The following is a 25,054-nucleotide window of genomic DNA, read 5'->3' on the forward strand; positions in this document are numbered from 1 at the left end:
CACAATCTGGTCACGAATCATGGATGCTTTGAGCTCAGAGAAATTACATGTCTGTGCTTTCAGTTTCAGATCAGTTATAAAGCTATCAAAAGTCTCATTTTGGTGCTGTGTCCGAGAACAGAAGATGTATCTTTCATAGGTCTCATTCTTTTTGGGAGAGCAATGTGCATCACATTTTTTTAGCCCATCTAATTGTTCTCTGTTCTCCTCTGGATTAAATACAAATGTATTAAATACCTCTATCGCCTGTGGGCCTGCAACCGTAAGCAGCAACGCTATCTTCCTTGCATCTGGCTTTGTACCGAATCCGATGGCTGCAATGCAGAGTTCGAATTGTTGTTTATAAGCCTGCCAATTGTAGTCGATTTTTCCTGTGAGTTTCAAACGCTCTGGTGGCTTCAAATTCTCCATGTCGCTTTTCACAATTTTTAGCAGATCTTCACCATCCTGGTACCATCTTATGTTCATTAATAAATAGACATTCTTATTATGAACACAGCTAGCTTTTGCTAGTTACTTTATTGAGCACATGTGGACTAGGTACAGTATCTGTAGAGGCTTCCATCTTGACTGCTGCCTTGTGGGTAGCCTAGTGCCTCATGGGTAGTGTAGTCTTATACATACAGCTATATACAGCTCTACACAGCTGTACGGCTCCACCTAGTGTCCACTATAGAATGACATGTTGTTGATGATTACACCGTCTACATAAATGTCCCGGCCCGTCGGCTGTAATCCGGCCCGGAACCCGACATCCACGTCCCATACCCCTTCTACCGTACATGTGTGGGCCGTACCTGGGTAAATCAAATTCGCTGCCAACTTGGGCTCGGTTAATCCCTGCACTTTCAGATTCATATGTGAGAGCAATAAAGTCCAGCGAGCAATGCGAGCACTGCTCACTGTCCCGTCCTTTATTCTCCCGTCCAACAACATCTGAATGGGGGTATGGTGGGTGAGTAGAAATATCAGGGATGATCCCATAAAGCGCTGTGAGCGCTTTACAGCCCAATGCGTGACCAGGAGATGCCTCTCGCAGTTGGAATATCCCTTGGTGAGAACCCTAGATGAGTAGACCACGGGCCGTAGCTTGCCGTGTCATTCCTGGAGCAACACCACGCTCAAGCTATCCCCGCTGGCTGCTACCTCTAAAAAGAATTCCTCCCCACCATTGATGGCCCCCAGTGCGGGAGCTGTCTGCAAATCCTCCTTGAGGCGTGTGAACGCTTCCTGGCAGTTCTGGTCCCACTCCCACCCAACTCCCTTGCGGAGGAGCCGAAGCAGAGGGGCTGCCTTGGCTGCGTAACCCTCAATAAAATCCCTGCAGTACCCTGTGAGTCCCAGGAAGGATCTTACCCCTGTAACGTCCTTGGGGATTGGTAACTCCTGTACTGCCTTTCTTTTCCCCTCATCTATGGCCCTTTCCCCTGCCCTTACCGTCAGCCCAAGGAATTTGACTTCCTCGCGGCCGATCTGGGCTTTCTTCGGGTTTACTTTAAATCCGGGATCCCTCAGTAGCTCGAGCAGCATGGCCAGCAGTGGCCCATGCTCCTCCCCCTCGGCGGAGAACAAAAGCAAGTCGTCCGCATACTATACTAGCTGCTGAGGTCGGCTAAAACTCTTTAAGGCGTCCTCCATACACTGGTGGAATATGGAAGGGCTGTTATGAAAACCCTGGGGAAGGCATGTCCAGGTGTACTGTTGCCCTTTAAAAGTAAAGGCAAACTTGTATTGGTCTTCCCTTTTTAGAAGAATCGACCAAAACCCATTGGAGATTTCCAGCACCGTGAAAGTGGTTGCAGTCGCTGGAATGCTCCCTATCAGATCGGCAACAGCCGTGACTGTGGGCGCACAGGCTGGGATGTTTTTATTGAGCACCCGATAGTCCACAGTGGCCCTCCACGACTGGTCAGGTTTCCTAATCGGCCAGAGTGGTAAGTTCACGTGGGTGGCTATCGGCCTCAACACCTTCTGTTCTACCAGGGACCCCAGTGCCAGTTCCAAGTCAGTTTCTGCCTCTGTGGGGAAATTACACTGCTTTTGTGGCCGTGACCTGGGGTCCCCATGTACTCGGACTTCTACCCCCGTCACCCGGCCACAGTCATGCTTGTGCGTGGCGAACGATGCGAGATTGTCTCTCACGTTCACCTGATACTTGGCTGGGGTATTACTGACCAATTGCTCCAGGTCGTAACTCCCCATAGGCTTCATCACGCACACACTACCCCTTCCTTCCCCGTCCCTAGGGATTACTATAACTTCTCCCTCTTTATCGGAACTCACCGCTCCCCAAAGGCAGTGAGTCCTCAAATCCACTATTACATGATGGGCTAACATAAAGTCAGCCCCTAGGACTCCTGGCCCTGGCTGTTCCCACTTTATTAGGACGCATTTCCACTTGGCCAAAGGTTTGGACTTTGCCCCTGCCTGCGCGTTCCCTGTGAACCCCACGAGACTGAACGGGATCCTGCTAGACCAGGGTGAGTTGGTCGGGTCCCTTGAATGGATCACCATGCACAGCCTGTGAGTTTCGCCCTCACTACACCCATTGATACCCCCAATTTGCTCCACTTCCATGAAGTGAACAGAGGGGTTCCCTTTTCTTAATTTGGGGATGCTTGCTATCATAGCCTGCAGTTGTAGGGTGGTAAACGGGACCACGTAATCACTCTGCAGCGGGCCCTGAGCACCGTCTTGCGCGGGCGGACCATACTTTTGCTGCTGCAGAGGACACCTCGGTCCTGGTGGCGCTTTCGGCGCTGGTCGGGCTTCCCTATCCCAGACCCAATCCTCAGACCCCTGTCTTTCCTCTTCCCAGTCCACCCGAGCTTCCCCTGGGGTTGTTAAGCAAACCATCCCTCTGGCTTTGGACAGGGCTTGGGTCAGACTTTTTATCCTTTCCTCGCAGGGCCCGTGGTTTAAATCCTCATACCCCTTGCTCCTGGCTACCCTATAGGCTGCCTTTATGTCTCTAAGCTGCCCCTCTAGCCTACAGTTGAAGAGCAAGGCGAGGCTCTTGTCGCTCGTGGTGGTTTCTTCTCTCCATCTCAGACGGAGTGCTCGGTTCTTGGTTCAGAGATGAGAGCAAGCGAGAGAGAACAAGAATGGCCAAAGCTGCCTTCTCTTATACCCTAAAAATTCAATAAGGTCTGTGTATTGCAGTGATGTCTTTTTTTAATCACCCTTCTTTGTCTAGTTTCCCGCCTTATGGGGTTATCCCATCTAGGTGCTAGTGTTAATGGCAGATGATGGGCTGCACTCCTTACCTGATCCTGGGTTAAGTGGTTTCCCATTAGTTTCCAATGGCCCTCCTTTGTCCGGTTTCCGCCTTTCGGGGCTATCGCATTGTTTCCCAGAGAACTCTGTCTGCTCAGACATTCTCCCATAATCAGTTTGTCGGCCTGGCTGGAATCTCCTGTCCATCACGAACACCTGGGCCCCTCCCATCTTCTCCAACCAGGTTGCTGGTCAATCAGCAGTAACAATCATACAAAATGTCCGATACAAAAAATCCTTGGGGCTTGCGCTGATGCTTACAGGCCGCACACACTTGCATCACGCAGGTAACCGATGCCCTCTTTGCCAATGCGCACAATTACATCAACTTCTCCAAGGATCAAGCAAGTGTCACGGCGCGTGCGGTTGGATTTGCTAATCTGGCAGGCTTTCCAAGGGTGCAGGGCGTCGTTGACTGCACACATGTGGCCCTTAAGGCACCCCATCACAATCCAAGTATTTTTGTCAACCGCAAGGGCTTCCACTCCCTCAACGTGCAGCTGGTGTGTAACCACAATAAGGAAATTTTGCATGTTTGCGCCAAGTACCCTGGCAGTTGCCATGACTCCTTCATCCTGCGGCAGTCTAGTGTTCCTCCGCTCTTCAGTCCGCTGGACCAACTTTGCGGATGGCTACTTGGAGACAAGGGCTATCCCCTGAAGACGTGGCTACTGATGCCATTGAGGAGGCCATCCAACGAAGCTGAGGAGCGCTACAACACCAGCCACATTTCCACCAGATCCATAATCGAGCAAGCCATCGGCTTGCTGAAGATGCGATTCAGATGCCTTGATAGATCAGGTGGAGCCCTGCAGTACTCAGCAGCCACGGTCTCCAGAATCGTCGTGGTCTGCTGTGCACTTCACAACATGGCACAGCATCGTGGCTTGCAGCTGCCTGAGGTACAAGTGGCTCATCGCATAGCCTCCTCAGATGAGGATGAGGAAGAGGAGGAGGAGAGCGACAACAAACAGCTTGCGGAGGCACATCAACCAGCGGCAGCAGGACGCGAGCACATTGCTGCCCAGGATGCACTTATCTTGGCCAGATTTGCTTAGCCTGCCCAATCAAACACATTTGCCTTGCATCTTCTTGCCACACCATCGACAATGGGCAATAATCTGCGGCTTCCTATCACTCTGATCACCATAATGACAATTCCAAATCGCCCTGAGCCCTCAATGTGGAAGTCCCATTTGCGAAATGACACAGCCCACAAATTCAACAGTTTGCCATCAAGTTATTTTATCACATAAATGCACGGATGGCTTTTCAAAAATAAACACAACAGAACACCCAAGTGACTACCCTTGTGACTACTTGTGCTTTATCTACCTCTTACGCGTGCTCCTACCTTTTGCTTCTCCTGTGGCTTCAGCAGATGTGGAAGCCCCTTGCTCACTTTCTTGCTGCTCCTGCCTCGACACTTTTGGCGGGGGTCCTCTGGGGTTGCACGCCTGTGACAGCTCGCTAATAGTCTGCTGCTCCTGCGGCTGTGCAGGGGCTGAGACGCGGATCTCAGTTGGGTGAGGACTCTGGTGGAGCTCTGACCGAGGGCTCTGCAGTGGCATGGTCGTGTGAGCGCTTGGAGAGGAGCCCCCACTTCCTTGTTCTCTGCCACCATAATCCCTCTCATGGGTCAGCCGCACTTCAGAGCTAGCAAGTGGCTTGACAGTACCTTGCTGCACTTCAGGGGGGCCATGTGGACCCATTTCTGCACTGGAAGTCCTACTCCAGAGAACTTCCATGAAGGTCTGGTTTCTCTGCTCAATAGCTGACTATCGCTCCTCAAGAGATGTCAGTCTATTCTGAACAATGACCATGTTTTCAAGACCCTGGCGACTTAGCTCCTCTACCGCAGCCATCCTCTCTTCTATGGTAGCCAGCCTTACCACGGAGGTAGCCATCCTTTCCACGGAGGTTGCCATCCTTTCCGCGCCAATGCCTCCACAAAGGCTCTGCGCATGTTAACAATGGACTCCTCCATTCGCTCCACACTCGCAGTGACCCTGGAGACAAAACCTGCCAGAGACTCCTGCACCTGTTCCTGGAGTTCCAGCACCGCTCTCCTTCTGGATGGACCCAGAGGCAGAGGGTCGACATGCTGCTGAGCCACATTGGCAGAGTCCTGCGCCCTCTAACTAGGACTCTCCACTGCTGTCCCTGTCTCCATCATCTGCTGATGCTCACTTGTGAGCTGTGATATACCAGGTGACAACACTACTCTATCTCCCGAAGGTCCCACCGAGGTGTGAGTGTCTGTGCTGGTGCTGGATGCGCTTAATTCTGCTGAGGCTGCGCCCTCAGAGGTTGCAGCTTCCTCTGAGGAGTCTGGGGGCTCAGACTGTTCCTCCTGGACAGTGGGAAGGGGGGCTGTCGATGGTCCTGTGGGGGAGTAAAGGAAAGAGTTAGGCATGTGAGATAAATGTTGCATGCACATTGAAGTGTGCAGATTATCATAAGTCAATCTGTTGGAGCATTAGAATCAAGATCAGTCACTCATGCAATGTCAATGAGAGAGATGAAAAACTATTCTGTTACCAGCTTGCTCTCATGCACCCGACTGTCCGTCCCCCACTTGCGCATCCTCCTCTACTCCCACGATCTCCAGGGCCGGCTCCTCTGCACTGGTGAGTTGGGATATGGAGGGTGGCCTACCTCCTGTCCTCACCCTTTCCCTCTTATTGTTGGCTCTCTATTCCTGCAATGCAGGACACAAGTGGAGTTTGAGTGAGAATGAAGGAGTGAGTGTAGAGAATCCATAGCATAGATGCTTAGAAGGACACAAAGATGGAGTGAGGTCCCAAGACCAAGGGCCCTCCCTGTGTGTTTTAAGTTGTTGTCATAGCATCACAGTGATAGGGAGTATGAGGGCTGCATAGTCGAATAGTTAAGTGAATGTGAACATACAGAGAGAAGGAATGGTTAAGGGTGCAGGGATGTAAGGGTCAAGTGGGATGTGGAGGAGGAGGTTGACAAAGCAGAATGCTGGTGATGAGAGGCGATGGGGATCAGATTGAGGGTCATGGTGATGGAATACTCACTTTTACTGTGCAGAGAAGGTCATGAAACCACTTTCTGCCAGGTCCTGTTTCACTTTGAGGTGGCACTCACCTCCTGTGCCACTTGCAGTCACACAGCTTTGGTCTGTTGGGGTGTTTTTTTCCTCCCAGAAGAAGGAAACAGCACTTCCTTATTAGCTCTTGCTCCCTCCACCAGAGCTTGGAGGGAGTCCTCATCAAAACGGGGTGCACACTTTGGTCTGGAGCTTGCCATGGTTGGAGCCCTAATCTCTCAGAAGTCTAATCAAAAAGTTGTAAGGCAGAAAATGAACCAAGGCTGCTTGCAGGCTTTAAATGCAGCTGCATAGATGACGTCATCAGAGGCGAGTTTCAGGACCAAAAGAATCATTGGGCCAGGGGTTCCCACACGCTGGAAATCAAGTGCCCAATTAGGGCAAAATTGTTCAATTGTCCTGTATCACATTGGAGGCGGGGGCAGGACCTGCCGACCACCTGATCCGACCCCAACCCGCCCCCAATGACAAAATCCAGCCCAAAGGACTCGACTTTACCAGCCCTGAGGAGGCGGGTTTGGAGGCGTGTCAGCTGGTAAAATCAGAAAAAATGGCTTCAGACACCCAACCCACCTCCATCCCGCCCCCATGCGATTTTCCTGAGAGTCTGTTCAGCTGCTCCCGAACTGACCTGACTCCAACTGGTGGGACAGGTAGTTAAGGCAGTTAAGAGCCTGTTAACTGCCTTGATAATCCAAATTTGACAGAGGTTTCCCATTTTCCTGCCTCTGGCTCCTGTTTCCCGTCTTGTCAGAAACAGTCCTGCTGCAAGGAGATGAGTTGGTGGAGGACATGATCTGTCGTCGTTATTGGTGCAGAAGTTTAAAAGCATTCCTGCAACATGGTTGGCATTCAAATACAACAACTTTGTTGTTGGAGGTTTGGGATAAGATTTTGCAAATCTATTGGCCTTGTGACTGGTCAAGCTGACACACATCTGCTGTTTGAACTGATTTCATAGTCAGATTATAAATTGATATATACAAAAAATCTTTCTGGAAAAATATGACCAGCAATTTCATTCATTAAATTTTGTTCAGAACAGACGCTGTCAACTCCCCTTTCTATATATTACAGCACCAAACCATCACATTGACATTTTTCCCAAAGGGGACATGGCCCCTTTAAATTTTCTTTCAAACCACGCGTCATCAAACGTGAGAAACTGACAGCCTCCAAGCAATTGCCTGGAGGGACCCGCACGTCAGCGGGAACGAGGCCAATCAAGGCAAATTTATAAGTTCTGGGAGGCGGCTGCCGGGAGCAGGTCAGAAAGCCTCCAAGCAGTGGACCGGCACTCAAGCCGCCGCCATTAGTAAAATCGCGGCCAAAATATTTGTTTAATTTCTCTGCCATTTCCTATTCCCCATTATAATTTCTCCTGCCTTAGCTGTAAGGGACCCACATTTACTTTCGCTAATCTTTTCCTTTTAACATACCTATAGAAGCTTTTAAAGTCTGTTTTTATGTCTCTCGCTAGTTTACTCTCATATTCTACTCTCATATTCTATTTTCCCTTTCTTTATCAATTTCTTGGTCCTCCTTTGCTGAATTCTAAAATCCTCCCAATCCTCAGGTTTACTGCTCTTTTTGGCAGCATTATAAGCCTCTTCCTTTGTTCTAATACTATCTTTAACTTCTCTTGTTAGCCACGGTTGGACCACTTTTCCTGTGGGGTTTTTGTGCCTTAAAGGAATGTATATTTGTTGTAAATTATATATTAATTCTTTAAATGCTAGCCATTGCTCGTCCACTGTCATACCTTTTAATGTAGTTTCCCAATCTACCTTAGCTAACTTGCCCCTCATACCTTTCAAACTCAATATAAAATTCTATCATATTATGGTCACTCTTCCCTTACTACAAGGTTATTAATTAACCCTTTCTGGAAACAGTTGAGGTAGAGACTAATAAATCATCTAAATTAATTGAAGTATTTGAAAAGGATAAAGGGAAAGAGCAGAGAAATGGCTTTAAATTAGATGGGAGATTTCCCTCTGTCCTGAGCTTGCGAAATGTGCATTCCCCAGGTGCAGAGCAGAGGAAAAAGGTGCGGCAATCTTCTACATCAAGTCTCCACCCCCATTGTGTCCTGCTGCCATTTCCTGGGGCTTCTTCAGGATGCAACTGGGGCCGCACCTTGAATATGTGCAGTCCAACTCTATTATTTTAATGAGCTGGGAAGTGAAGTTTTCAGCCTGTCACCTCATTTCCCTTTGGCTTTACTCAGAATGGTCCAGTGCAATAGTTTGCCTGAGGATCCCCCCCAGCCTCATCATTTTGGTCAACCATCCTAATATCTTCTTTGGTTCAGTGTCCATTTTTTCCTTCCACCTTTGAGAAGTACAAGTTGCTATATAAATGCAAGTTGTTGTTGATGATACACTGTAGCAATTCAGCAAGCTTACTTTCACAGCACCTCCCAGTCTCACAAATGTTACCACCAAGAACAAGAACAGCAACGTCAAAGGAAATAACCATGACTTTCAAATTTGCCTCAGTCCATCACCATCCTGATTTTGCTTCATTGTTGATGAATTAAAATTGTGGAATTTTGTACCTAGTACAATCACCACAAGGACTGCAGTGGTTCCTGAACTCCCACCACCACCTTGTCAGCGCAAGTAGGGATGGGCAATAAATGTAGCCTTGTGATCCCATCATTATAAATTAAAATAAACTGATTGTTGTCCTTTTAGGCAACGTTTGTATTTGTATGTAAATGTTGAAACACTGGAAGATTCCATACAGTAAATCTACTTAATTGAAGAAATAAGTAAACTTCCAACTCCTAACCTTCAACCTATTTTAATTGTCGGATGTTTTTGAATTGTTTTACCTGCATAAAATTGACATTTATTGTTTTATCTGATAGATATATTTCCTGCGGATGAATGGTATGTGAGATTAAAATTGCATTATGGGTCACGCTTGTTCTCAACAGATGGAACCTTACTGGATGTTGTGAGAGGTAGGTTGAAAACTGAACCAGTTTGGCATTGAGTAGATTTGGTTTACAAATGTCTAAATCTCATTCATTGATGCAGACCATAAATGGGCCAATTTTCCTTTGCGTAAAGACGCATTTGCACCAGTTTCCTGGGCAATCTTGTGCTAGGCCCCTTGGGGAGGAGCGATCATAATATGATAGAATTCTTCATTAAGATGGACAGTGAAATAGTTGATTCAGAGACTTGGGTACTGAATTTAAATAAAGGAAACACGCTAATCTCTTATGCGGGACCTTATCGAAAGCCTTCTGAAAGTCCAAATACACCACATCCACTGGTTCTCCCTTATCTATTTTACCAGTTACGTCCTCAAAAAATTCCAGTAGATTAGTCAAGCACGATTTACCTTTTGTAAATCCATGTTGACTTTGTCCGATCCTGTCACTGTTTTCCAAGTGCTCTGCTATTACATCTTTTACAATGGACTCCAGCATTTTCCCCACTACCTATGTTAGGCTTACCGGTCTGTAAATCCCCGTTTTCTCTCTACCACCTTTTTTGAATAGTGGGGTAACATTAGCTACCCTCCAATCGATGGGTGCTGGTCCAGATTCTATAGAATGTTGGAAGATGATCAGTAATGCATCTACTATTTCTAGGGCCACTTCCTTATGTACCCTAAGATGTAGATTATCATGCTCCGGGGATTTATTGGCCTTCAATCCCGTCAATTTCCCTAACACCATTTCCCTACAAATACTGATTTCTTTCAGTTCCTCCCTTTCATCAGACCCTATGTTCCCCGACATCTCTGGGAGGTTATTTGTGTCCTCCTTGTGAAGACAGAACCAAAATATGTATTTAATTGGTCGGCCATTTCTTTGTTCCCCATTATAAATTCCCCTGATTCTGACTGCAAGGGTCCTTCGCTTGACTTCACCAATCTTTTTCTCTTCACATATCTATAGAAGCTTTTACAGTCAGTTTTTATGTTCCCTGAAAGCTTACTCTCATACTCTATTTTCCCCTTCTTAATTAATCCCTTTGTCCTCTTTTGTTGAATCCTAAATGGCTCCCAATCCTCAGGTTTACTGCTTTTTCTGGCCACTTTATATGTCCTCTCCTTGGATCTTCTGCTGTACCTAATTTCCCTTGTTAGCCACGGTTGAGTCACCTTTTTTGTTTTATTTTTATGCCAAACTGGGATGAACAAATTCTGTAGTTCATCCATGCGATCTTTGAATGTTTGCCATTGCCTATCCACCATCAACCCTTTGAGTGACATTCCCCAATCAATCCTACCCAACTCGCGCCTCATACCATCGTAGTTTCCTTTATTTAAATTCAGGACCCTAGTCTCTGAGTCAACTACTTCACTCTGCATCTTAATGAAGAATTCTATCATATTATGATCACTCCGACCCAAGGGGCCTCGCACAACAAGATTGCTAATTAATCCTTTCTCATTACATAATACCGAGTCTAAGATGGCCTGATCTCTGGTTGGTTCCTCGACATATTGGTCCAGGAAACCATCCCGTATACACTCCAGGAATTCCTCCTCCACAGTATTGTTACTAATTTGGTTAGCCCAATCTATATGTAGATTAAAGTCACCCATGATAACTACTGTGCCCTTATTGCACGCTTCTCTAATTTCCCTTTTAATGCCATCCCCGACTTCCACATTACTGTTTGGAGGTCTATATACCACTCCCACTAACGTTTTCTGCCCCATGGTATTTCTCAGTTCTACCCATACAGATTCCACATCATCAGAGCTAATGTCCTTCCTTACAATTGTGTTAATCCCCTCTTTAACCAGCAATGCTACCCCACCTCCTTTTCCTTTTTGCCTATCTTTCCTGAATATTGAATTCCCCTGGATGTTGAGTTCCCAGCCTTGGCCCCCCTGGAGCCATGTTTCCGTAATCCCAATCATATCATATTCGTTTACCTCTATTTGCGCAGCTAATTCATCCACCTTATTCCGAATGCTCCTCGCATTAAGACACAAAGCCTTCAGGCTTGTTTTTTTAACGCTCTTAGATCTTTTAGAATTATTATTTACTGTGGCCATGTTTGATTTAAACTGTTGATTTCTCCGTCTGCCACTTTTGCTTTTCCCCTTCCTCTCTTTTGCTTTTATCCTTGTTTCCCTTTCCTCTGTCTCCCCGCTCAGGTTCCCAAACCTCTGCCATTTTAGTTTAAACCCTCCCCCAGAGCACTAGCAAACACTCCCCCTTGGACATCGGTCCCGGCCCTGCCCAGGTGCAAACTGTTTTGTACTAGTCCCACCTCCCCCAGAACCGGTTCCAATATCCCAGGAATTTGAATCCCTCCCCCTTGCACCATTCCTCTAGCCACGTATTCATCTGAAATATCCTTCTATTTCTACTCTGACTAGCATGTGACACTGGTAGCAATCCTGGGATTACTACCTTTGAGGTCCTATTTTTTAATTTACTTCCTAACTCCCTGTATTCAGCTTTTAGGACCTCATCCCGGTTTTTACCTATATCGTTGGTACCTATATACACCACGACAACTGGCTGTTCACCCTCCCCTTCCAAAATGTTCTGCAGCCGCTCTGAGACATCCTTGACCGTTGCACCAGGGAGGCAACACACCATCCTGGAGTCTCGTTTGCAGCCGCAGAAATGCCTATCTATTCCCCTTACAATAGAATCCCCTATCACTATAGCTCTCCCGCTCTTTTTCCTCCCGTCCTGTGCAGCAGAACCAGCCCTGGTGCCAGGAAGTTGGCTGCTGCTGCCTTCCCCTGGTAAGCCACCCCCCCCCATTAGTATCCAATGTGGTGTATCTGTTTGAGAGGGGGATGGCCACAGGGGACTCCTGCACTACCTGCCTGCACCTACTACTCTGCCTGTTGGTCACCCTTTCCCTTTCTGCCTGTGCAACCTTTGCCTGCGGTGTGGCCAACTGCTTAAACGTGATATCCACGACGTCCTCAGCATCGCGAGTTGTCCAGTATGTATCCAATCGCAGCTCCAGCGCCGCAATGTGGTCTGCCAGTAGCTGCAGCTGGATACATTTCCCGTACACATGGTCGCCAGGGACACAGGAAGTGTCCCTGATTTCCCACATAGTGCAGGAGGAGCATACCACGGGGACGAGCTCTCCTGTCATGACTTAACCATTAATTAATTCAAATGAATTAAATCAAATCTATCCCCACCAATTACACTACAGTTAAATGATATACTCAATGGCCTTTGTTTAATAGCAGTCCCCGCTACGCAACAGAGACCCTAGAAACTATAAACCACAAAATTTAAGTTTGGAAAAAACGAGAAAGAGAGAAATACTCACCAACCAATCACTTACCTGCTTTCTGGTGACGTCACACTTTGATTACTTTTTACTTCTCTCTCCCTCTCTCGGAGCTCTGAGATTGGTAAGTCTATCTGCATATCGGGCTCTCCTTTTATCACTGCCGCCGCCTTGCCGCTCCTCCCAGGTCCGCACTGCTGCTGCTGCTGCTGTGGGGCCTACCTGCGCCTTGGGCTTGCCTTTTATCACCGCCGCCGCCCCTCCCAGGTCTGCACTGCCGCTGCTACTGCTGTGGGGCCTACCTGCGCCTCGGACTCGCCTTTTATCGCCTCCGCCGCTCCTCCCAGGTCTGCACTGCCGCTGCTGCTGCTCAGGGGCCTACCTGCGCCTCGGGCTCGCCTTTTATCGCTGCTGCCGCTCCTCCCAGGTCCGCACTGCAGCTGCTGCATGATTAATCCCCCATGATTATTGCCGTACCCTTCTGACACGCTCCCATTATTTCTTCCTTTATACTCCTGATGCGCCATCAATTACTCAAAAGGCTGAAGTTGAGCGAGTAACAATCAGGCTTTTATTAACTAAAGAATGAAGGTCTTGTCTCGAGTGGTCGACCCGTCCAGAATACTAAGGGACTGGGAGGTAGTCACTTATATACCTGGAATAGTGGGAGGAGTCAGCCGAGGCATGTCCAGACCTGTACCTAGTGGAATACACATACAGACACAGACAGGTATGACAGTGGTTTACCACATTCACCCCTTGTTTAAAAATGAGTCCGGCGGGGTGAAGTGTATTTAAAAGTTCGTGTATTGGAGTCTCTCCGGAGGTCTTGTCTGCCGCTGTGATCGACGTGGCGACGGCAGGGTTGGTGGAGCTTCCGGCGTCGCGTCCCGTGTAGGCTGGGGCCCTGGAGTGTAGTCCTCATGGGTGACGGTCCAAGGCGAGCCGGCTGCTGGGGTTGGATATCGGGTCGTGGGGGGGGGTGGTAATGGGTAGTGGGTTACAGCGGTCCCCGAGGGTGCGAGGTCTCGTATGGAGACTGTGTCCTCCCGCCCGTCCGGGTACGCAATGTAAGCGTACTGGGGGTTGGCGTGGAGGAGGTCGACCCTCTCGACCAGGGGGTCCGTTTTATTGGCCCTCACGTGTCTTCTCAGTAGTACCGGCCCTGGGGACGTCAGCCATGGCGGTAACGATGTCCCCGATGTGGACTTCCTTGGGAAGACAAACATTTTCTCGTGAGGGGTGGCATTGGTGGCAGTGCAGAGAAGTGACCGAATCGAGTGGAGCGCATCGGGGAGCACCTCCTGCCAGCGGGAGGTCGGAAGGCCCCTAGACTTTAAGGCTAGTAGGGCAGCCTTCCAAACAGTTGCATTCTCTCTTTCCACCTGTCCGTTCCCCCGGGGGTTGTAACTGGTGGTCCTGCTTGTGGCTATACCCCTAGCGAGCAGGTACTGGCGGAGTTCGTCGCTCATAAACGATGAGCCCCGGTCGCTATGGATATAGCTGGGGAAACCGAACAGGGTGAAGAGGCTGTTCAGACATTTAATGACCGTGGCACTGGTCATGTCCGGGCAGGGGATAGCGAACGGGAACCGGGAGTACTCGTCAATGATGTTGAGGAAGTACACATTGCGGTCGGAGGAGGGGAGAGGCCCTTTAAAATCGACGCTCAGGCGTTCGAAAGGGCGAGTGGCTTTTATCAGGTGGGCTCTGTCTGGTCTATAAAAGTGCGGTTTGCACTCAGCGCAGACTTGGCAGTTCTTGGTCATGGTCCTGACCTCCTCAATGGAGTAAGGCAGGTTGCGGGCCTTGATGAAGTGGAAGAACCTGGTGACCCCCGGGTGGCAGAGGTCATTGTGGAGGGCCCTCAGCCTATCGATCTGCGCGCTGGCGCAGGTGCCACGCGATAGGGCATCTGGGGGTTCATTGAGCTTCCCAGGCCGGTACAAGATCTCGTAATTGTAGGTGGAAAGTTCGATTCTCCACCTCAAGATCTTGTCATTTTTGATTTTGCCCCTCTGCTTGTTGTTGAACATAAAAGCAACTGAACGCTGGTCAGTGAGCAGGGTAAATCGTTTTCCGGCCAGGTAGTGCCTCCAATGACGCACAGCCTCCACGATAGCCTGGGCCTCCTTCTCGACCGCGGAGTGTCTGGTCTCCGGGCCCTGGAGGGTTCGTGAGAAGAATGCCACAGGTCTCCCCGCCTGATTAAGGGTGGCGGCCAGAGCGAAGTCGGACGCATCGCTTTCCACCTGGAAGGGGATGGATTCGTCCACTGCGTGCATGGTGGCTTTGGCAATGTCTTCCTTGATACGGTGGAAGGCTAAGCGGGCCTCTGCCGTCACGGGAAAAGAGGTGGACTTGATCAGCGGACGGGCTTTGTCTGCATAGTAGGGGACCCACTGAGCGTAGTAGGAAAAAAACCCTAGGCACCTCTTCAGAGCTTTTAGGCAGTGGGGCAGTGGGAGTTCCATAAGGGGACGCATCCGGTCCGGGTCGGGACCGATGACCCCGTGTTCTACAACACAGCCAAGGATGGCGAGGCGGTCTGTGCGGAATATGCACTTCTCCTTGTTATATGTCAGGTTCAGGAGTTGGGCGGTGCGGAGGAATTTCTCGAGGTTTGCGTCATGGTCCTGCAAGTCATGGCCGCAGATGGTCACATTATCTAGGTAAGGGAAAGTGGCCTGCAGCTCGTTTTGATCGACCATCCGGTCCATCTCCCTTTGGAAGACGGAGACCCCGTTGGTAACGCCGAAGGGAACCCTAAGGAAGTGATAGAGGCGGCCGTTTGCCTCAAAAGCAGTATACTGGCGGTCTTCAGGGCTGATGGGGAGCTGGTGGTACGCTGATTTCAGGTCAATGGTCGAAAAGACGCGGTACTGCGCGATCTGGTTGACCATGTCAGCTATGCGGGGGAGTGGGTAGGCGTCCAGCAGGGTGTAGCGGTTTATTGTTTGGCTGTAGTCGATGACCAGGCGTTGTTTCTCGCCGGTCTTAACGACCACAACCTGGGCTCGCCAGGGGCTGGAGCTGCCCTCAATAATCCCCTCCTTCAGGAGCCGTTCCACTTCGGTTTTGATGAAAACCCTGTCCCCGGCACTGTATCGCCTGCTCTTTGTGGCGATGGGCTTACAGTCGGGGGTGAGGTTAGCAAACAGTGGGGGGGGTGGGACTCTGAGTGTGGAGAGGTTGCATCTAGTGCGCGGCGGGCAATTTGGAGGCTGCTGGCTGCGGACTGTGAGTGGGGGGAGGGGGCCACTGTACGCCATCGTAACGCTTTTGAGGTGGCACTGGAAATCCAACCCCAGTAGAACGGCAGCGCAGAGGTCGGGCAGGACCAGGAGTTTAAAATTATTGAACACAGTCCCGTCTACTACTAGTGTCACCATGCAGTAGCCGCCAATGTCCGCTGACTGGGACTCGGAGGCCATAGAAATCCGCTGGTGCGCAGGCAGGACTGGGAGAGAGCAACGCCGCACCGTGTCGGGGTGGATGAAGCTCTCTGTGCTCCCGGAGTCAAAAAGGCAGTTTATTGCATGGCCGTTTACCTTAACGTCCATTTTGGACCGAGCTAGCTGGTGCGGTCTCGTTTGGTCCAGCGTCACAGAGGCCAGCGTAGGGGTCGGTGTGTCGCTGCGAGTATCAGATGGGGGGGGGTTGGCGGTCTGCTGCGTCCCGGCTGGTGTCCAAGATGGCGGCGCCCATGATTCCCATGTGGCTGGAGTCGTCCAAGATGGCTGCTGCTGCGGTGGTTCGCACATGGCTGGGGAGGCCCAAGATGGCGGCTCGCACGGCCCACACGCGGCGCTGCTGGCGTTCGGGGTGGCTTTGGCCTTGCAGACGCTGGCGTAGTGTCCCTTTTTCCCGCAGCCCGAGCAGGTTGCATTCTTCGCCGGGCAGCGCGCTCTGGGGTGTTTGGCCTGGCCACAGAAGTAGCATTTCTGGCCTTGGGATACTGCTGTCTGGCTTTGGGACACTGCTGCGGTAGTTGGGCCGTTGTTGGGCTGTGGCTGGGGTGGCACGGTGCTATGGGGCTGTCCTACCGTGTCCCAGGTTGTCGTTCCCCGCGGCGTCCACGGTGCAGAGGAGTAGGCATCCATGCCCCGGAAGGCTGCGTCCAGCGTTAGTGCGATGTCGGAGGCTTTGTCGAGGGTGAGGTCACTCTGCTCCAGCAGTCGCTGTCTGGTGTAGTTGGACCTGTGGCCCGCTACGAAGGCATCCCGGATCAGTTCCTCCGTGTACTTAGTGGGCGTTACCGCCTTACACCCACAGGCCCGGCCAAGCACGGACAGTGCTTGGAGGTATTCCTCAGTCGATTCCCCAGGTTGTTGCTTGCGACTCCCCAGAAGGTGCCTAGCGTATACTTCGTTCACAGGGCGCGTGTACTGGGTCTTGAGGAGCTGGAGGGCGGCTGTGTACGAGGTCGCATCCCGGATGACTGAGTACACTCGGTGGTTCACCTTGGAGAACAGGACAGACAGTTTGTCCGCATCCGTTTCGACCGCAGTGGAGGCAGTCAGGAATGTCTCGAAGCACGTGAGCCAGTGAGCAAACTTGGTGGAAGCGTCCGCTTCCCGACTGTCCAGGTCCAGGCATGCTGGTGTGAGGATCTTCTCCATTATAAAAAATTTAGTTAATAAAATTGATGCGCCATCAATTACTCAAAAGACTGAAGTTGAGCGAGTAACAATCAGGCTTTTATTAACTAAAGAATGAAGGTCTTGTCTCGAGTGGTCGACCCGTCCAGAATACTAAGGGACTGGGAGGTAGTCACTTATATACCTGGAATAGTGGGAGGAGTCAGCCGAGGCATGTCCAGACCTGTACCTAGTGGAATACACATACAGACACAGACAGGTATGACAGTGGTTTACCACAACTCCATCCTACCATGTGGTTACTGTTAGGGGACCTGTACACCACTCCCACAAGTGACTTCTTGCCTTTATTATTTCTCATCTCTACCCAAACCGCTTCTACATCCTGGTTTCCTGAACTTAGGTCATCCCTCTCTATTGTGCTAATACCATCATTAATTAACAGAGCCACCCCTCCACCTTTTCCCACCTTCCTGTCCTTCCTAAATGTCATGTACCCTTCAATATTCAGGTCCCAATCTATGTCATCCTGCAGCCATGTTTCTGCAATGGCTATCAGATCATATTTATTTATTTCTATTTGCGCTATCAGTTCATCTGTTTTGTTTCAAATGCTGCGTGCATTCAGATGCCTTTAGTTTTGTCCTTTTATTATTTTTGTTACCTCTAGCCTTACCTGTTGATTTACTCTTAGATTTATACTCTCTATCCCTTCCTGTCACGGTCTTTTTATCATTTCCCATATTAATACCTTTCTCTATTGCCTTGTCTCTAATCTTTGAATTACCACATCTTCCCAAATTTGATCCCATGCCCCCAATATTTAGTTTAAAGCCCTCTCTACCGCCCTAGTTATATGACTCGCCAGAACACTGGTCCCAGCACAGTTCAGGTGAAGACCTTCCCAACGATACAGGTCCCACTTTCCCCAGTACTGGTGCCAGTGCCCCAGGAATTGAAACCCATTTCTCCCACACCAGTCTTTGAGCCACGCATTCATCTCTCTAATTTTATTTACCCTATGCCAATTTGCTCGTGGCTCAGGTAATAATGCAGACATTATTACCCTTGAGGTTCTGCTTTTTAATTTAGCCCCTAGCTGCTCATACTCTCTCAGCAGAACCTCTTTCCTAGTTCTACCTATGTCATTGGTACCTACATGGACCACGACCACTGACTACTCCCCCTCCCACTGCAAGTTCCTCTCCAGCCCAGAGCAGATGTCCAGAACCCTGGCACCGGGCAGGCAACACAGCCGTCTAGACTCTTGCTCTTGGCCGCAGAGAACTGTATCTATCCCCCTGACTATGCTGTCCCCAATTACCACTACATTCCTATTAACTCCCACCGCTTGAATGGTTTCCTGTACCTCGGTGCCATGGTCAGTTTGCTCATCCACGCTGCAGCCACCGCTTTCATCCATACAGGTCACAAGAACCTCAAACCTGTTGGACAATTGCAAAGGCTGAGGCTCCTCCACCTCCTGGGTCCCCATACCTGCCTCACTCGCAGTCACATCCTCCTGTCCCTGACCACTGAACAAATCAGAAGACCCTATCTTAAGGGGTGTGACTGCCTCCTGGAATAAAGTGTCCAGGTAACTTTCCCCCTCCCTGATGCATCGCAGTGTCCGCAGCTCGGCCTCCAGCTCATCAACTCTGAGCTGAAGCTCCTCAAGCTGCAGACACTTACCGCAGACGTGTTCGTCCTAGATCACACTGGCGTCCAGGAGCTCCCACATACTGCAGTCGCAACACATCACCTGCCCTGCCATCTTTATTGAGTCTTAATTTATTTTTACCCTACTACACCTAATAAGATTCCATTTCTGCAGCACAGATATTCTTCACCTTACTGAACAGAAAATTATTTTGGCCTTGAATTTTCCCTCCATTCCCCCATTTCTCCCGAAGGCAGCAACTCATACTTGGGTATTTCCCTTCATCCTTTTGCAGAAACACTCTCTTCTCCAACCTTCTCAGTTCTTACTCTTCTCCCACTTGACTATAATTCAACCTGCTGTGCTTTCCTCTCCCCAACCCAATTAAGCTAATAATCTTCCAATCTTCTAGTCCAAGCTGGCATTCCCGCTTCCCACTCCCTCTCAGTTAATGTTGGCATTCATTTTCTTTTCCTCCACACCGTCCCACTCCTATCTATGTCTGGCTGTTTATGCCCCGTAATGCATCCCTCTCTTCTTAATATTGTAGTTAGTGCTAATGGCAGCTTCTGTTTGGTGTTTTACGGGAGCCCCTGTTCTTACGAGAATTCCCACTTACTGTATACGGGGGCTATAATCCCTGCCGTTAACGTTGGGAGAGGGGCTGAGAGGAGAGAGGGTCCTGTTCTGGTGCATTATCAGCTGGACTCGGAAGAATGGTACGAACGGGAGAAAGGTCTGTACTGATTTTTGTCAGCAATGCAGACATGCTGATCAGGCCACCAAAATGCTGATAGCAGTGTGAAGTGTTGATAGTTGGCATGTATGATTCTTTTATGTTTTCATACTTAATTGCATAGCAAAGATTATGGGGCAGTTGTTATGTAACAAATCCCTACAAATTTCATGAGATTGACTTAGAATGTTTTCCCCTCCCTCCCTTTGGAAAAATATCTGACTTTATGTGCGTTTTGTGTGTATCCATCGGTGAGCTATGACAGTGTAGGATGATACAAGGAATTTGCTTGACAAGAACATCTGATTAATCCTATTTAAAATACGGTTCTTGTAAGACCATGTAACATTGTTGAATAATATACAGGAACAAAAATTAGATATATACTGTAGTACAATAGGTTCTCTCTAGTCAGAATGTGAATTATGGCAATATCTCATTATAGGATGAGCATCAGTTGATTTCTGATGTATTCATTTAGGAAATCATTATGGTTTCTACACAATTATATCTGGTATATATTAAAACAGTAGATTAATAACATTTTAAAGATTTCTGCAGTAAACTACTTAAAAAAAAGTCCTCCCCCAATTTTGTTTTAATTATTTCATTGCCTCTTTCCCTATGCTATGCACCATTTTCTGGCTGAGAGGGCAGGCAGGTGACCTGTTTTCTGTCAATGTTTCCCCTGGCTGGGGAGTCTAGAACTAGGGGTCAAAGTCTCAGAATAAGGAGTCGGCCATTTAGGACTGAGATGAGGAGAAATTTCTTCACTCAAAGGGTTGTGACTCTTTGAAATTCGCAACTCCAGAGGGCTGTACATTACACTCGGTCCCTTCATTAATATAGCTTGTAAATTGCTGAGGCCCAAGCACTGATCCTTGTGGCACTCCACTAGTTACAGCCTGCCTATCTGAAAATGACCCGTTTATCATAGAAACATAGAAGATAGGAGCAGGAGTAGGCCATCCGGCCCTTCGAGCCTGCTCCGCCATTCAATGAGATCATGGCTGATCATCCAAATTCAGTACCCTGTCCCTGCCTTCTCCCCATATCCCTTGATCCCTTTAGCCTTAAGAAATACATCCAACTCTTTTTTGAATATATTTAATGAACTGGCCTCCACCGCCCTCTGTGGCAGAGAATCCCACAGGTTCACCACTCTCTGGGTGAAGAAATTCCTCCTCATTTCAGTCCTAAATGGCTTACCCCTTATCCTTAGACTATGACCCCTGGTTCGGGACTCCCTGGCCATCATAAACATCCTTCTTGCATCTAGTCTGTCCAGGCCTGACAGAATTTTATAGGTTTCGATGAGATCCCCTCTCAATCTTCTAAACTCCAGTGAGTATAAGCCCAATCGACACAATCTCTCCTCATACGTCATTCCTGCCATCCCAGGTATCAGCCTGGTGAATCTTCGCTGCACTCCTTCCATGGCAAGAACGTCCTTCCTCAGGTAAGGCGACCAAAACTGCACACAATACTCAAGGTGTGGTCTTACCAAGGCCCTGTACAACTGTAGCAAGACAGCCTTGTTCCTGTATTCGAACCCTCTTGCTACGAAGGCCAACATACCATTTGCCTTCTTAACCGCCTGCTGCACCTGCATGCTTACCTTCAGCGACTGGTGCACAAGAACACCCAGGTCTCTTTGCACTTCCCCTTCTCCCAATCTATTGCCATTCAAATAATAATCTGCCTTCCTGTTTTTGCCACCAAAGTGGATAACCTCACATTTATCCACATTATAGTGCATTTGCCATGTTTCTGCCCAATCACCCAATCTGTCCAAATTGTACTGGAGTTTCACGACATCCTCCTCACAGCTTACCCTCCCACCCAGCTTTGTGTCGTCTGCAAATTTGGAGATATTACATCCAATTCCCTCGTCCAGATCATTAATATATATTGTGAACAGCTGGGATCCTAGGACCGATCCTTGCGGTACCCCACTAGTCACTGCCTGCCACTCGGAAAACGACCCGTTTATTCCAACTCTTTGCTTTCTGTCCGCCAACCAGTTCTCTATCCAAGTCAATACCTTGCCCCCAATCCCATGTGCCTTAATTTTGCACGCTAATCTTTTATGTGGTACCTTATCGAAAGCCTTCTGAAAGTCCAAATACACCACATCCACTGGTTCTCCCTTATCTATTTTACCAGTTACATCCTCAAAAAATTCCAGTAGATTTGTCAAGCATGATTTACCTTTTGTAAATCCATGTTGACTTTGTCCGATCCTGTCACTGCTTACCAAGTGCTCTGCTATTACATCTTTTATAATAGATTCTAGCATTTTCCCCACTACCGATGTCAGGCTTACCGGTCTATAATTCCCCGCTTTTTCTCGACCACCTTTTTTGAATAGTGGGGTAACATTAGCTACCCTCCAATCCATGGATGCTGTTCCAGAGTCTATCAAGTTCTGGAAGATGACCATCAATGCATCTACTATTTCTAGGGCCACTTTCTTAAGTACCCTGGGATGTAGATTATCAGGCCCTGGGGATTTATCGGCCTTTAGTCCCATCAATTTTCCTAACACCATTTCCCTACAAATACTGATTTCTTTCAGTTCCACCCTTTCATCAGGCCCTATGTTCCCCGGCATCTCTGGGAGGTTATTTGTGTCCTCCTTTGTGAAGACAGAACCAAAGTATGAATTTAGTTGGGCTGCCATTTCTTTGTTTCCCATTATAAATTCCCCTGATTCTGACTGTAAGGGACCTACGCTTGACTTCACCAATCTTTTTCTCTTCACATATCTATAAAAGCTTTTACAGTCAGTTTTTATGTTCCCTGCAAGCTTACTCTCATATTCTATTTTCCCTTTCTTAATTAATCCCTTTGTCCTCCTTTGTTGAATCCTAAACTGCTCCCAATCCTCAGGATTATTGCTTTTTCTGGCCAATTTATATGTCGTCTCCTTGGATCTTATGCTATCCCTAATTTCCCTTGTTAGCCACGGTTGAGTCACCTTTTTTGTTTTATTTTTATGCCGAACTGGGATGAACAAATTCTGTAGCTCATCCATTCGGTCTTTGAATGTTTGCCATTGCCTATTCACCGTCAACCCTTTGAGTGCCATTCCCCAATCAATCCTACCCAACTCACTCCTCAGACCATCGTAGTTTCCTTTATTTAAATTGAGGACCCTAGTCTCTGAGTCAACTACTTCATTCTCCATCTTAATGAAGAATTCGATCATATTATGATCGCTCAGGCCCAAGGGGCCTCGTACAACAAGATTGCTAATTAATCCTTTGTCGTTACATAATACCCAGTCTAAGATGGCCTGATCTCTGGTTGGCTCCTCGACATATTGGTCCAGGAAACCATCCCGTAAACACTCCAGGAATTCCTCCTCCACAGTATTGTTACTAATTTGGTTGGCCCAATCTATATGTAGATTAAAGTCACCCATGATGACTGCTGTGCCCTTATTGCACGCTTCTTTAATTTCCCTTTTAATGCCATCCCCAACCTCCGCCTTACTGTTGGGAGGTCTATCTACCACTCCCACTAATGTTTTTTCCCCTTAGTATTTCTCAATTCTACCCATACAGATTCCACATCATCAGAGCTAATATCCTTCATTACAAGTGTATTAATCCCTTCTTTAACCAGTAATGCTACCCCACCTCCCTTTCCTTTTTGCCTATCTTTCCTGAATATCGAATACCCCTGGATGTTGAGTTCCCAGTCTTGGCCTTCCTTGAGCCACGTTTCCGTAATCCCAACCAAATCATATTCGTTTACCTCTATTTGCGCAGCCAATTTGTCCACCTTATTACAAATGCTCCTCGCATTAAGACACAAAGGCTTCAGGCTTGTTTTTTTAACGCTCTTAGACCTATTAGAATTATTATTTACTGTGGCCACGTTTGATTTAAACCATTGATTTCTCTGACTGCCACTTTTGTTTTTCTCCTTCCTATCTTTTGCTTTTATCCCTGTTTCCCTTTCCTCCGTCTCCCTGCTCAGGTTCCCAACCCCCTGCCATTTTAGTTTAAACCCCCCCGAACAATGCTAGCAAACCTCCCCGCAAGGATATTTGTCCCGCTGTGGTTCAGGTGCAACCCGTCCGACTTGTACAAGTCCCACCTTCTCCAGAAGCAGGCCCAGTGATCCAGGAAACTAAAGCCCTCCCTCCTGCACCAACTCTTTAGCCACGCATTCACCTGCTCTATCCTCCTATTCCTATACTCACTAGCACGTGGCACCGGGAGTAATCCAGAGATTACAACCTTTGAGGTCCTGCTCTTTAATCTGCTACCTAGCTCCCTAAATTCTTGCTGCAGGACCTCATCCCTCTTCCTACCCATGTCATTGGTCCCAATGTGAACCACGACCTCTGACTGTTCACCCTCCCCCTTCAGAATGCCCTGCAGCTGTTCAGTGACATCCTTGACCCTGGCACCAGGGAGGCAACAAACCATCCTGGAGTCAAGTCTACGGCCACAGAAACGCCTATCTGTACCCCTTACGATAGAATCCCCTACCACTATTGCTCTCCCGCTCTTTTTCCTCCCTTCCTGAGCAGCAGAAGCACCCCTGGTGCCGGGATGTTGGCTGCTGCTGCCTTCCTCTGGTAAGTCATCCCCCTCAACAGTATCCAAATCGGTATACCTGTTTGAGAGGGGGATGGCCACAGGGGTCCCCTGCACTACCTGCCTGCCTCTACTGCTCTGCCTGATGGTCACCCATTTCCCTTCTGCCTGTGCAGCCCTTACCTGCGGTGTGACCAACTCACTAAACGTGTTATCCGCGACCCTCTCAGCATCGTGAATGATCCAAAGCCCATCCATCCGCAGCTCCAGCGCCGCAATGCGGTCTGCTAGTAGCCGCAGCTGGATGCATTTCTGGCACACGTGGTCATCAGGGACACCGGCAGTGTCCCTGAATTCCCACATAGAGCAAGAGGAGCATAATACGGGGCTGGGCTCTCCTGGCATGACTTACCCTTTAATTAATTTAAATTAATTCACTATTACCAATTAAAGATAAACTCTAAGGCACTTGTATGGTTTACCAACAGTCCCTGCTACACCAGAAAAGACCTTAGCAACTATAAATTACTCTCTGTTTTCTGTCCGTTAATCAAACCTCTATCCATGCTAATATATTACCCCAACCCCATGAGCCTGATCTTACATAACAACCTTTTATGTGGCACCTTATCGAATGTCTTTTGGAAATCCAAATATACTACCTCCACTGGTTCCCCTTGATCTACCCTGCTAGTTACATCCTTAAAAAACTCTAATAAATTTCTTAAACACGATTTTTCTTTCATAAAACCATATTGACTCTGCTGGTGCTGTAATAGGTTTTTCACTCTCTGCTAACACCTTTGCCTCACTCCATCCACCAGCTTTACTGCATTATTCCCAACTGTATAGCTATAATATTTACAAATTTGTATGTTTAGAGTTGATAAGTGATGATGGTGGGTTT

General features: G+C 48.5%; 1 protein-coding gene across 1 annotated transcript in view; it reads left to right on the forward strand.

Annotated features, from left to right (window-relative positions):
• LOC147109109 (cation channel sperm-associated auxiliary subunit beta-like) overlaps positions 1 to 25,054 on the forward strand; it is a 556,551-nt gene that overhangs the window by 112,304 nt on the left and 419,193 nt on the right. The window contains exon 5 of the mRNA XM_086002719.1: positions 9,228 to 9,323. Within this exon, the coding sequence (XP_085858845.1) occupies positions 9,228 to 9,323 (96 nt within the window). The remainder of the gene's footprint in view (positions 1 to 9,227; positions 9,324 to 25,054) is intronic.

This window comes from Somniosus microcephalus, chromosome 12 (genome assembly GCF_052327205.1).
Source record: "Somniosus microcephalus isolate GS21.2 chromosome 12, FLI_Smic_1.0, whole genome shotgun sequence".
In the NCBI taxonomy this organism is placed as follows: Eukaryota; Metazoa; Chordata; class Chondrichthyes; order Squaliformes; family Somniosidae; genus Somniosus; species Somniosus microcephalus.